This window comes from Hippocampus zosterae, chromosome 9, assembly GCF_025434085.1.
Source record: "Hippocampus zosterae strain Florida chromosome 9, ASM2543408v3, whole genome shotgun sequence".
In the NCBI taxonomy this organism is placed as follows: domain Eukaryota; kingdom Metazoa; phylum Chordata; class Actinopteri; order Syngnathiformes; family Syngnathidae; genus Hippocampus; species Hippocampus zosterae.
Genome location: NC_067459.1, coordinates 18,363,512 through 18,377,504, shown reverse-complemented (window position 1 = coordinate 18,377,504; position 13,993 = coordinate 18,363,512). Strand labels below are relative to the sequence as shown.

Here is a 13,993-nt window from a genome sequence, read left to right as displayed (position 1 = left end):
TAAAAAAACAAAAAAAAAAAACCCCAGAAGTGTGTTGCCTTTTAGGCAGCGAAATTGTATAATCAGCACTGTGGAGACATAAACTTTTCTTGTTTATCCTAATTAGAATGTGTTCCAGCTGTGATTGAATGCTACATTGTGCATAAAACGCGTTAAAACCTCCGAATTATTATAATGGACCAGCGGAACCAGGGAAGCTCATCGCACTGCTGAGTCAGCATTACCATTGTTTCTTTTTCTTATAAATAATGAACATGTACGGAATAAAAAGTATTCCCACCTCATCCACAATTAAAACCTATGGATTTAAATTTCGACGACGACATTACATTAACGATCGATTCATAACAACACTAGTTCCGGTACGCGGAACCCGGAAGCCATACGGAAGCTCGCAGTAGCGCAAACTCAGTCCCGCTCGATATTACGGAATAACTGCGTCCGCAATGCTATTTACTCTCATTGGATCAAAAAAGGCGACGTGTAAGTGATTCTATTGTTTGATTGGAATCACGAACGATTTCCATTTACGTCCATTAGATCATGGCATCCAAACTCAGTAATGACCGTGCAAGAGTGAGGGGAATGCATCCGATTAGCCGCTCAGAGTAAATTGCTTGCGGCTCGACTGACAGTCGAGTAAACGAACGTCTCCTGGAATGCTTTACCTGTTATCGTGCTAAAAACCTTCCGCTAACCGGACCGCTAAGTAGAGAGAAGGCGAGTTCCATAGCGCTAACTATGAACGTGGTCCCTGTGGCTGCCTTCAGAAGTTCGTCACACGACATCAGCTGAGCAATGCTGTGTCGTGTGGTGATCGAGGCCAGGTAAAGTTCGAGACGGTGAGTGGGTGGGGAAATAAAAGCCACCAGGTCTGTTACTAGTCTCATTTTGTCGCAAATAGTCCTAATATTGTGACGCGTCTTGTTCTATGCCTGTACTGTATGTTGCGTTTTTTTGTGTTATAAACAGTTTTTGGAACATGTATTTTAGCATTTTATTGCTTGTGCTGTTACACATGTACTTTGTTAGCATACTTGCATGATCATAAAGGACATAGTCGTTTCCCTTAAAAGGAAATTCTGTTATAAGGAAAGATTGGACAACGGAAACATGATTCCTTAAGAGAGAATACTTACCTGTATACATACAGTCCATGGGCACATTTGAACTCGTCTTGAACTCTAAAATCGTCTGGGTGAAGAGTGGATCAATCAGTCAACTTTATTATTATTATTTTTCCTGGTGTAAGTCGGTAGGCAGGTTTATTTAACATGTTTCTATGTCGAAATCATTACTGAAGAGAAAATATCTGAAGCTCAATCTTTAAATCCCCTGTTGATTCAAATTTTCAACAGCCGTGCAAGTCATGGGAGAAAAAAAGCTACCTGATTTTATGACTGGAAGGTAACACACACACACGCACACACACACACGCACATATGCAAACAGTCCAATAATAATGTTGGTGATTTGAGAAGGAATGTTAAAAGTCAAGAAAATCTTTCTTCCAGAGGAAAAAAAAAAAAGTCAACACTTGCTTGCTAATGTTCAACAAGTCTCTGAACTTGCCATCTGTTTTAACTTTTAAAGTTATGTAAGGTGAAAATAATAAGGTGTTCCACACGAATAACAGTCGGTCAACAAATGTTGACCGAGTACATTTGGAATCCATGATCACAAGTTAAATGTAGACAGACAAACCTGAAAAGTTGGCTTTGATGGAAAAGGGGTTTTTTTTGCTGCCAAATGCGATTTTTGCGATTCTCTTGTTGGGCATATAGTTGACACTTGAAACTTTTGGGTGGTCGAATTACTCAATTTACTACTCAATTCCTAAACTTCTAAGGCCTTTTTTTTTTTTTTGATGTGGCCAGTCACTTTCTGTGTGTCCCTTTCGCTCGATAAAACGTAACATTACCACAACAGTATTGAAAGTTGCTTAGCTCGCTAAAATTTGCCACCGTTTCCCAGAACCATATCCAGGAGCGACTAAGAAGCATCTGGAAACATTAACAGTGTTAATATAACTGCTTATGAACAAAAGAGCTTTGTCTTAGTTTCTGGTCAAGTCTAAGCTGACTGACACGGGTTTGTACTGTATGTTAGACATGAGGCTCCCGAGCGACCAATCGAGACTTGCTGTTGTTCTGACACCGCAGGAGCTTCCCTGCAAGCGGATTGTTTTGAATGCAGCTAATGACGGTATTACGTTTTTAAAAGTCCGAATAGGTCATTGCCATGACAACGAGTCTTTGAGGCAGGCCTTTTGCACTTATCTGAAGAGAATATAAGTCACACCTTTCACTCCCGCCACATCACCCCTCCCCCCGTCCCCTCCTATTCTGTTATCCGAGCAAAGTGTGTGATGGATTTAACAGCGCAAGGTGGAGCCAGGGATTTGTACTGTGTCATCGGGTCATTCCAGGTTACCGATATAATGCATAAAAACATCATAAACGGAGAGTTTGTAAATTTCCCCAGTGTGGGACGAATAAAGGATATCTTATCTTAAAAAAACCCTGTGGGCGAAAAAGTTGGACCACCTCCCAGCTCTTTTGAAATGGCGTTATTAACATCTAAATGCTCACATTTGTTTCTTTGTTTTAGTGGAATTGACATGATGTACTTTTAATGTGGAAGGCTTGACAGCCACACAATGCAACACTAGTCATATAACTCTTCCAAACGTTTTTTTTTTTAGCAGTGGTTGAGTTTCCGTCAACATCCTTTGGTGTCATGTAATCAAGAGGATAAATCCAGTTCAGAATGAGACAAGTACCTCATGCAGAACTAGGCCTCAGACCACGACAGTCTGCTCAGACCATCACAAGCACTTTGCAATGCTTATTAGAGGACATGGTGTCACCTAGAAAATACGGATGTGACTTTTAGTCATGCTGCGGTAAGACGCAGACACGAAACCGGTCATTATGTTTATAGGGTACATAATCACATCATCGGAAATATTCCGGTACTACTGAAAATATTGATGGCGTTTGATTTGAACTTTGGTGCAACTCTATTTTTCCCTTAAAGTCTGTGCATCTCCCCAAATAATTACACCATTCAAGGTGCACATTTTGATCAGTGCATCATTTGTGTCCACCTACACTGCAGTCACATTGGCGTAGATCCGATATTTGTTTTTTATTTGAAAGAGGCCTTGATGCCATGCGTCCATCCATTTTCTGCTCCACCGGTCCTGATCCGGGTGACGGCCTGTGATGGAGCCTATCCCAGAAGACTTCCAGGAAAAGGCAGACAACACCCTGGACTGGCCAGGCTTGATTGCGAATAACCAATTCCATATGAATTTGTTCTCTCTCTTTTTGCTGCCATGAATGACCCTTATCCAAATTCATCACTTAGGAGTAAACCTCCACTTGGTGTCACGTGAGCTATTGTCAAAAAAAGTAATTTTCTGCCTCCATCTGAGGCTCTCCACTGCAAACTTCAAGTGGCGAGCACTTCAGTCATTAGATGATTCATGTTTGAGATTCGGCTCACAGATTGCAACACAGACCACGGTTTTCCATCCCCCCACGTGAATGTACTACTGGACCATTTGTGATGCAATACAGGTACCATCCAAAAGTAACGACACTCTGGGAAACTTTAAGAGGGCTGTACGCAATTATATGAGAAGCCTGTGTTTCCCCATCACTGCGGTAGTAGATTTAATCACAAGCGCTGCAACAATGGCTGTCATGAAATAAGAGTGTGGAATAGGTGCTCATGGGCAAACTTGAAAAGCAAATCGAGGCAGTAGAGAACCTGAGAACAGGTTGCTTAGTTTTTTGTACAACACTGTGAATACTTGACTTTTCTGTTGCCGGTCTCTTGTGTTTATGCACCTATGAGATGAGATGTGAGGAATACCCGAGTCAGTTGGCAGCATTTGCAGATGACGTTCACCTCTTTTGCGCTGCCGCTCGTGGCTTTTGGCCCAACCGAATGAGTCAGTCTCCCCCGAGAGCGCTACCGAGTTTTGCCATCCTCAAATGTCACGGCGCCAAGATTGAGATCTCTATTACACCACGACATGTTCTATTCCGTTCAGACAGACTTAAGACGGCACGTCACACTTGGTGTCAGGACAGGAGGCCAAAATAACATGTTGCAGAGCCAGGTTAAGGACTGAACGGAGCAGTTTATTTCCTTTTCTGTTCTTCACGCTCAAATGTAAATACTTTGTATCACTCTCAGACAGTAGACCCAGTCGGAGGGGAGATGCCGGTAGGACACCTTGTTGCCATCCAGTCGCAAGGTCTTCAGCCGCGAATAGGTCAGAGGTCCAACTTCTCTGCAGAAACTCGTCACGTTGAACTCTAAAGGGAACACATTGTTAGGAAATGATCAACTGCATTGTGACAGTGTGACAGCCTTTGGTTTCATGCCATGCTGTATTCATTAGAAGAACTCGGACCACGTTTCCTCTCACCCAGTCTGGGTTTTCTACTACACCTCACAGGTGCTGTGGTTAAAACGGAGGCAGTGAAAACCGCAGCGCTTTCAGTCAGAGCGCGGCTCTCGGCCCAGACCGGCAGCTTCGGGGCCGCCAATGGCGGCTTTGTTAGCAAACCACCAAGGTGTGTGTCATCATGGAAGTGTTTTTTGTCGGTTTGTCTGCCCCGCTTAAGGACACAAGCCGATACTTTTCACACCGCCGTCTTTGAGCTCCAAATGACTTCAGTGACAAAAGGCTTCCTTGTGTGATCACTCGGTACTGTACTTGAAATCCAGTCCGCAATGGCTAGCAGTGATGGAGAGCAGATTGAGAAAGAGGAGAAGAGAAAGTAGAACAGCATGTGCTTCTCGCTCATCTGGCACTATTTCCTTGAGTCTAAAACCATCACAGATGTTTTCATACCAAACTCCCTTTTCTTTTGCAAAGCTACTTTTTCCTTCATCATACAACATTCCCTCCCCTAACTCTCCCCATCTTCGTCAGAATTAATATCTCTGCAAACCGAAAATACTGCCAATACAACCATAAACAGGAGCAAAGTACATCAATGAAGCTGTACTTTGTGCGTGCAAGTGTTATTGCCGGCAGTATTTCAAGGTCCCTACACCTCACCTTGTATCTCATTGGCTTCCAGGTAGAAGTGCTGCAGGGTGGTGGGCACCATGGGGATGCTTGTCAATTTGTTGTAGGACAAGTCCAGTTCCACCAGGGTCGAGAGGTTGAAGGCCTGTGGGTGTACGTTGCCACTTTTCAGGAAAGAGTGGCTCAAGCGAAGGTGCTTGAGGTGGACGAGTCCCTGGAAAACGTGCTCATCGAGCCCCGACAAGGAGTTGTTGGACAAATAGAGCTGCTGCAATGAGGTTGGTAGATGTCTGGGGACCGATAAGAAGGCGTTCTCGCTGAGGTCCAACAACTTCAGATTGACCAGACCTGAAAGACATTTTGACACGCTCAGCCGTGTATTATTGCACTGCCTTATTCTGTTAGGCTGGTTCTGTTTGTGACCAACAGGTGGCACTGTGTGGTTCTACCTGTTGTTCACAAACAGAACCACACAAACATATTCTAAGGGGTCTTTCTGATATTTTGAACCTGCCGTTGTCTGAAGTGAACCAAACTACTAGAAACATCAATTGACAGTTTGAGGAAGACGCTTCTACCTCGGAGCTCTCCTTCTTTGATGGTTTTTAATATGTTTCCCTGCAGAAGCAGCAGGGTCAAGTGCTTCAGGTTCTTGAGAGCCTCGGGCCCGATGCTGCTGATTTGGTTATGGGCCAGTCGTAGCTGCTTGAGACCATCTGGCAGAATACGGGGCACTGAGCTCAGCTGGTTGTGGTTGGCGAAAAGATAAACCAGTTGGCTCTGGTTTCGTAGGATACCCTGGTCCAGCTGGTAATTTTTCAAAAGGTTGTGGTCCAGAATGAGCCAGTGTAGTCCGGTGATGTTTGCCAGAAACGAGGCGGTGAGGGAGGAGATGTTGTTTCTCTGTAGAGGAGGTAATGGAAATATGAAGGACGGAAATATAAAATAGAAGGTTACCTTTGCAAGGATTTTCCTACCTGCAGGAACAGGTACTGCGTTCGGGCCGGGAGGAGCTCCGGGAGATCTTCCAGGCTTCTGTGGTCACAATAAAGCGCCGTGGGCCACTGAATGGGGCAGTCACACCGTTGCGGGCAGGCCTGAGGGTTGGTGGCTCGGTACCAAGCTGCGTCTAAGCGGCCCCGCAGGCTCAGCACACTGGGCTCGCCCAGCAAGCGGTCGATCCACAAGGGAACGCCGCCATAGTCCATGTCAGCCAAAGTGGTTGAAGAAGCCACCGCCAAAATACATGAGAGCACCGGCAAACAGTACAGCACACCCATGCCGACTTGCTGGCATCGGTGTAAGCCTGCATGGGAAGTAAAGCATTGCTTTGTTGGATTGCAATTCTGATTCCGAGTTTGTCACATGGCTGCATGGCTCTGACAGATCATTTTGCGTGGTTGTCGTTATTTAAAGCCTGACACAAACAATTTTGCAGTGGTTCATGCAAATGTCCCACTTGCAATGGTATTGACGTTGTCAGCCACACAGAATACACTGAGTACAAAACAAAGTTAAACAAAAAAAAGACCTCCAAGGCCAAATCAAACTACCCAAAAACATCAGCCTGACTGGCCTGATGGAACAATTTCAGCATTGCCTGCATTGGCACGATACTGTTCCACTCGGGTCCTGTAGATGGTGCTAATGCACATTACTAATATGCTGATTCTGTCTCGCCACAGTTTCAGGTGCCATTGCGCAACAGTGAAAAATAACAGTCCACCAAATTTTGATTGTTTCTTCCTTTTTCTCCAATACCACCAATTTCAACACAACAATTTATAGATGTATTTATTTATTTTTATACATACAGGGGTGTTTTCTCCATTGAAACACAAACTAACTAACCAACCAAATTCTGGCTTTGAATTATTTGCACACGGTGGGGGAATTGATATCTCAATGGATATTCAAAGGTGCTTAAGTGCGCCTTTGATTTTTCGAAATAGCCATGAAATGTTCTTGCCAATGTGAAATTCTCTCTCGCTCTCTCTCTATCTATATATATATATATATTGCGCGTCGTCCCGCACGCGGTCTGTCCTTCCGTCTGTCCCTTTTCAAAACGTACCTACTTCACCGCGCCGCCACTGCGCCGCTCAGGCAGTGGCTCACTACGATCGCGCGGGCATCTTAGCGAAAAAATGTTGTCTACCCACAAGCATTGCAATGAAATTGTTAGTTATTTAGTAGAGCTAAACATCTCTTTATTTTCGCAATAAGCAATGAAGATGAACAAAAAGTTGAACCAAGCAACAACACTTTTGTGGGCCGAACGCCCACCTTACCAGCCTTCCGCAGGAACTAGCTGATGAGCCGCCCGGAGGGCGGCGAACCAGCTAGTGTGTATTATATATATATATATATATATATATATATATATATATACACGGCTGTTATATTTTATTTCAGTACTGCCATGTTTCTAATGCAGCGTTTACACAGAAATGCAGGGAGAGCCTCTCTCAGGTAAACTTTTCAAAACAAAATGTTCGAGAGGTTTGCATCATCAGGAGGTTTGTCCGCATAAGCACGTGCGTAGTGTCAAGTTGTGCAAGTGACACTCCCACAATGTAAAAAGCACAGCGCGAGCCAAAAGTCGAGCAAAGAGGAAAGTGTTGTTGAGTCATTCCCATTTCATGACGCTCTGGCAAATGTAAGCAGACACCGGTTAGACAGGCACAGTTTCAATGTGCGCGTTCTGTGTGGAGCACAGATGGACATGGGAAGAAGACCGTAAATTTACCTTTGGGTTTAGGAGCGATGTTGATGAATTTCCCAAACGAATCGCTCGGCATCCTGCAAGGGCACTGAAGACTTTTGCCTGTGTGTCAAAGAGTGAGAATGTTCACGCTATGTTTACTTGCTCTCTCTGATGCATTCCTCTTCCTCACACACTGGCGCCATCCCAGACTTCCTCCATGCTCTCCCCTCACTAACTACCAAGGCAGTAACATTTGGAGTAAACATGTCGTTTGTAACATGGCGAGCCAATGCACATGGCCAGGTGCAAATGCACGTGTGTGCATTTCACCGCAACTTTAGCATGTGTGTGTGTGTGTGTGTGTGTGGTGGTGGGGGGGCGTGCAGGCGTGCGCATGTGTGTTGCCTTTAGGCCTTCCGCAGAGTACCTGGGGATCCAAAGAGACCATTCTGTGTGTGTGTGTGGGTGTGTGTGTTTGCGTCTATGGGCCTGCTTTCCCACATCACAGAGGGGAGCAAAATGATTCCAGACTTTTCTCCCGAAATGAGGGGAGATCATGGTGAAAAGTTCGGGAACAAAAGGAAATATTGCAAGTGCGCACTCTCCTATCCAAACGAACAATCATAAATCACATGCTCTGTTACGTTTTAAATATTGTTAAATGTCGAGGCAGCATTGATATGGCAGCTATCCTTAGACAATCACAATCTGTCAGAGAGAGGTATGAACAATATGTTTGCAGTGGTGTAGAAGTGCAGTGTTATGGGGAATATTAATCACGAATATATATATATATATATATATATATATATATATGTGTGTGTATATATACAGTATAAAAATGAGCACATAACACCATTCAGTGTGGGTCCTTGGGCAAGATCCTTCACGCTAATGCCTACCTCATACAATGATGAGAGACAATAAAATGAATAACATGCCGGCCAAACAAGGTCTGCGTCAGGTACTTGGGAACAAGAGCACCTTGATGAAAAAGCGGTGATGTGCGAGATGCGATGACATGGCTCTGTTGGAATGCTACTACTCAAGCAACCTTAGTCAGAGGGGTTACATGCAGAGAATGTGGGCTAAATGGTTACTTCGAAACCCACAGTCACGGTTGACCACGAAACAACTAGTAGCTCAGTGTTCCAACATCCACAAACGGCAACTGCTGTCACAACTTGAGATTGATGAGGTACAACGTAGGTTCCATGGTGAAGGTGCCCAAGGTTGCCAGATCAGAGGAGGAGGTCAGACCAGAGATTGGGAGGCAAGCCCCAATGAATGAAATGCTGAGCCAAGCTCAGCATTTCAGCAACTGACCTGAAAGCTAAGATCATGGCAAGAATGAAAGCTGGGCAACCTAGAAACCGATTACAACGGCTATGTGAAGTACCACCTGAAAGTCTCATAGAGTGTGAATGCAGCACTGAGGGCAATCCCTAACGTAACGATCACGGGAACCAATGAGCTGATATACGCTTCAGCATCAGGGATCCTTGCGATGCTTGGCTATAAGAGCAACCAGGGGAGCCATGAGCTGCGTTACCCACCATGGAGAAGACGATTGGAGGCGAAGATCAAGGCGGCCCGGAAAGATGTGAGTCAATTGACGGAGGCCCAGAGAGGTGTGATGAAAAGGCCGATACCCGAGAGGTACATCCAGATGACCAGACCTGAAGCACTCGAAACTGCCAAACAAAGGCTCCAAGCCTTGTCCAGCCACCTAAAGCGGTACACGAGGATGAGACAAGAGAATGAGGCCAGACGAATAAACAGGCTGTTTGCAACACAACCTGCGAAAGTGTACGCTCAGTGGCAGGGTCCTAACAACAGAGAACATTTTCGGTGCCCTTGGGTTGTTTGGTATTAACATGTGTGGGTCTTTGTTATTTGTCTTTTGTGTCTGACATTTAGAAAGGTCACATTTAATTGCCTTAATCCAACAGCGAAGTGAGTCAGTTTGTTATGCAACTGAACAGTTTCAGTTGTTTTGCAACTGTCACTCCGAGGTCAATCAAAACGCTTGGAAATTCTGCGTTAAAGTTTATTTGTTATTTGCTGACTGATTGCAGTATCTTTAACGAAACTCTTTGCACGTAATATTCCACAAATTTCTATCGAAGTACATTGTGTAATGTTTTGTTCATTGTGCCGAAAAAGAGAAATCAGCACCTCTTGAGTAATCCGAATCTAGGGCAGATGAGTTCATGAATCCTCAATTGAGTACTGTCATATAAACATTTTTTATAACAATATATAACAAACAATATAAGGTATGTTCACAATATATTACGTTATAGGTATACATCATTTCAAAATAACCACATTTTACATTGTTTTTCCCCTAAGATTATGTTACCATTTTTTTTTCACTTTTGAACCTGCCAACAACCATCTGACACTCTTGTCAACAGCACTTCTCAGCATTCACAGTAGGGGGCAGTAGGGCACCTTTTTAAAAAATCTGGAATATTATACAGGGAGCCTTAGTAAATCTCCGCCATTAAAAAAAGTAGAAAAATAAAAATGTTATAAATCTATGCGTGGTAATTGTTCTTTTTTTTAAATTTTGTAGGACTTAAATCGAGGGATTGTGGAGTTATTAAAATGATCAGGATCATTGTCAGGCTTGCGCAATGCTTGCTAGTCGTTTGAATCAGGCGAGATAGAAGAAAACAGGCAGGACAGCGGCCCTTGACGACAAGCGCTGGGCAGAACTGATCTATAAGCGTGACCTTCCCGAACATGTAAAAATATTTGGTGTATATTCTTCATACTTACAATGAGAACAATGGCATCCATGTAAACCTTCAATATGTGTGAAAACCCCGGTGTGACGTCATGTCCATTCCATTTGTGTTTTGCTGACATCTGCTTTTCATTGTGTACTTTATGTTGTTTCCCGCACCCACAGCCCGCCTGCTGGTTCAAATTACTTTTAAAAGGACATATTTTTTTTCTTTAAATCATCATTTCATTTCACATATCCATAATCATCAATAATGTGCCTTGCAATCATCCTGACTTGTTTTTTTTTCTGTTAACTTAATTGAGGAAGTGGCGAGGATTTGCGGTTCCTCGGGGGCAGTTTGTTAGCGCTCGTATACAAATGTAAATCCCATGATGGGCACGCAAAGTTACTCCCACATTAAGGAAAAACTCACTCTGAGTAAGAAACAATCAACTTGATGGCGCGGGGTGGCCCTCTGCCTCCACCGATTGGGTTGAAACAGAGGAGGAGGACAATCAGAGCCAGAGGCTTGTGTTGCACATGACCCTCGCGAGGGTCACGGGCGTGCTGGAGCCTATCCCAGCTGGCTTCGGGCAGTCAACGGGTAACCGGCCGTGAACTATACCTCTGCACTGTGAGGTGGACGTGTTAACCAGTCGACCATTGTGCCTCCTATAGTACTACTAGTAATCATAATTATTTGTTAAATCTGGATGCTTTCATCAGTCTCTGAGCATTATTAGGCAAAAGTACGTACATAATTAACCTTTGCTAACGACTATCATATGGCAATTAATTGTGTGTGTACCTGAGGTGGAAAAAATGCAAACAAAGCATTGAGCAATAAACAAACCAGGCAAGCCAAGGAAGCTTAAGATGCTTTCCAATTTCCAGCTCTAAAATTCGGGGTCAGACTTTCCAGTGCAAACATGTTGAATAAATTAACGGCTACCTCGTTTGCATTTGTGTACTTTGCATTACGGTGTGAGATTCAGCAAACGGTGACAGCCAAAGTAACATTCTTTTGGTGAAAGTATGAAAAGAAAGAGGGTGGACACTTAAGTCAGATGTTATGAGAGTGGCAGGAAGTGACCCGCATTAAGTCCAGACAGCCAACATGTGGGCAAGCTCAAACGTGTGTTCATTTAACCCTTAAAACAACTGCTAGGAGAAGGAATTTCAGCGACATCTGGGAAGGTTTGCTCAGCGGACTGCTAACAGAACAAATCTTAGTTCTGTTTGATTGCTTGTCACTGGCTTATTCGTGGCAATCATTTCATGCCAATCTGCCCCCTAGTGGCTGCGAGAATGACACGTGATGGCATCACACGCTGCACAAACGAGATAGAAGTCATAATTACAATTAGTATTTGCCTTAAAAACACTTTTTTTGCCATCAATATGCAACAATCCAATCAGTGGACGCCGCAAGTTCGTTTATTTAGCCTATTAGTAACAAAAATCAGCAGTCTGTATGCAAAAAAAAAAATATTAGTCAAGGCAGCTCTTTATGTATTTGCATAATGGTAGACAGAAGCTCAATGAATTAATCAAATTAAAACAAAAAAGATGTTTTGGGGAGTATTTGTGTTGAAAAAGGGCCGCAGGAGGGTTAGATGTTGAAGTGGAAGAAACCAGTGCAGTGAATGAGGAAAAAGGGGTGGAGATCTTAACGTCTCTTGTTTTGTTGTTGTTGCTGGGTGGGTGCGTGTGCCCTCCAGTCTTGGGACCACTCAGACACTGTATCGCAAAACAGGTAACGTGTGGAACTCTGTCTCCATATGTGTATTTTTTTGGGGGGGGGGGGGGGGGGGGTTTGGCATGCATTTGTAGGAATGTGTCGTTCAATGTATGTTTTGGGGCAATCAGAACGGTATGAGGCCTAATAGGAGCTCTGCAGGTAAGTGCTGATCTGATCGTATAGAAGCATGATTGTTTGCTCCTCAGATATCCAGTTGATTAAAAAATATGGACCACTTTTGAGGTCTACCTACAAAGGCGGCATTGTAACCCACTTTCCATTTCTCTCTCTGGCATTTTTTTTTTTAATTAAACGTCTTGAGTTCCCCGTGGATTAAGACTTGTAAGAATGTTGCTCCCCGCAGGCAATCCCATTCCAAAACTATGCCGACGCCTGCACTTTTTTTGTATTTGAGTGTTTATTCAACATCAGTGCTACAAATACTGGAGTTGCACATTTGCGGCGAACTTCTAAGGCAAGGAAAGGATTCCGGCAGCTCTTTACTATTGAAATGTGCTGATTTTTGTCACCCATTCAGGTTAAGGAGGAATTTTTGCGCGAGTGCCGCCATGCGTGCGGTGATCATCCTCTTGTCTGCCCTGCTTCCACTCTGTCCCTCCCATGAACAAGATCCTTTCGCCTGGCTGTACAGCCGCCGGAGCGCCATCCAAACGGACAAGGCGGGAGGTGAGTGCCCCCCTGAGTGCGACTGTCCTCCGACCTTTTCCATCGCCATGTATTGTGATGCACGGGGCCTGACCGTCATGCCCGACGTCCCCTCCCGGATGAAGTACTTGTACCTCCAAAACAACGCCATCTCAGCCATATCCGACTCAGCTCTGGTCAACGCGACCAATCTGGTGTGGCTTATGATGCACCACAACCGGCTCACGTCGGATGGCATCAGCGAGAAGGTAAATTTATCGGTTACAAGGACCGACGTTATGAATTAAAAAAAACCTACCCGAATACCTCAAACTGAAATTGAAAAAAAATGAAATTGAAAAAAACCTGAAACTGGGGTTTACGTTCGTTACGTTCATTTTAATGTGTTTATTTCAAATTTGCCATCTGAAGAAAGAAGGTCGAATAGTCATGTGCGAATTGTAGTTAATTTTTTTTTTTTTGATTTAGAAAGAAAAGCAAAGTGGACACGGAAACATTGTGAGTGTGATTCTTACCGAGATGAGCAAGTTTTTTTTTTTAGGCCTTTTCCCGGTTGGAACGACTGGAGCGTTTTTATTTACAACACAACAATTTGACCAGCATCCCTCGTAACCTCCCTCGCACCCTTCGGGACCTGAGGATCAACCACAACCACATTGATAAGGTAACTCACTTCGTGGGGCTCACATTTGGAAATTCCTAATTGTATTTATTTTTTCACGAAACACGCGTCATATGTTTGAAGATAATTGCTGGAAACGTGCAAAAAGTGGGAACTATTTACACTGTAAAGCCTGATGAGTTTGTTCAACTGGAACGGTTTGAGGAAACTGATTGCAAACTTAAGTTTAATACAACACGAAGGAAATATAAAACGCAAATATTTGTCGACAATATTTAGTGCTTAAGTAACACAAGTACATTTAGTTATGAAGTTTACACACACTTAATGTGACCGCGTCATAGTGCCCTAAAGCAAGATGTTAAAATCCCAGTTGGACCTGTAAAACGGCTCGTCGCGAAAAAATGGGAATTATAAAGTAGGCCCGCTTAAAATGCAACAAAACAGGAATGAAATCATAAAACGTA

General features: G+C 43.8%; 2 protein-coding genes across 7 annotated transcripts in view; one reads left to right on the top strand and one right to left on the bottom strand.

The window, feature by feature from the left end:
* The window catches only part of fmoda (fibromodulin a), a 53,446-nt gene that overhangs the window by 36,305 nt on the left and 3,148 nt on the right, over positions 1–13,993 (top strand). For 4 of the 6 annotated variants that reach the window (XM_052076892.1, XM_052076888.1, XM_052076889.1 and 1 more), the window contains 2 exons: positions 12,777–13,152; positions 13,446–13,568. In XM_052076892.1, the coding sequence (XP_051932852.1) occupies positions 12,808–13,152; positions 13,446–13,568 (468 nt within the window). In that variant the 5' untranslated portion in view covers positions 12,777–12,807. Of the gene's footprint in view, positions 1–4,474; positions 4,593–12,179; positions 12,254–12,776; positions 13,153–13,445; positions 13,569–13,993 lie in introns of those variants that run through there. The other 2 variants (XM_052076891.1, XM_052076890.1) reach the window with 2 other exon arrangements.
* Positions 4,134–8,110, bottom strand: zgc:113307 (uncharacterized protein LOC553753 homolog). Its single transcript, XM_052076883.1, has 5 exons — positions 7,803–8,110; positions 6,031–6,359; positions 5,632–5,956; positions 5,084–5,401; positions 4,134–4,331 (listed from the first exon to the last, which is right to left on the bottom strand). Exons 1-5 carry the CDS (start codon positions 7,852–7,854, stop codon positions 4,180–4,182), a joined length of 1,176 nt encoding a protein of 391 aa, XP_051932843.1. The 5' UTR covers positions 7,855–8,110; the 3' UTR covers positions 4,134–4,179.

What these genes read in the sequence shown, in the direction of transcription:
- zgc:113307 (XM_052076883.1), bottom strand. Translation starts at nt 7,854, where the DNA reads ATGCCGAGCGATTCGTTTGGGAAATTCATCAACATCGCTCCTAAACCC. An exon ending in CATCGCTCCTAAACCCAAAG is followed by an intron (nt 6,360 to 7,802) that starts GTAAATTTACGG and finishes CTTCCCATGCAG; the next exon opens with GCTTACACCGATGCCAGCAA. An exon ending in CAAAGAAGGAGAGCTCCGAG is followed by an intron (nt 5,402 to 5,631) that starts GTAGAAGCGTCT and finishes AATGTCTTTCAG; the next exon opens with GTCTGGTCAATCTGAAGTTG.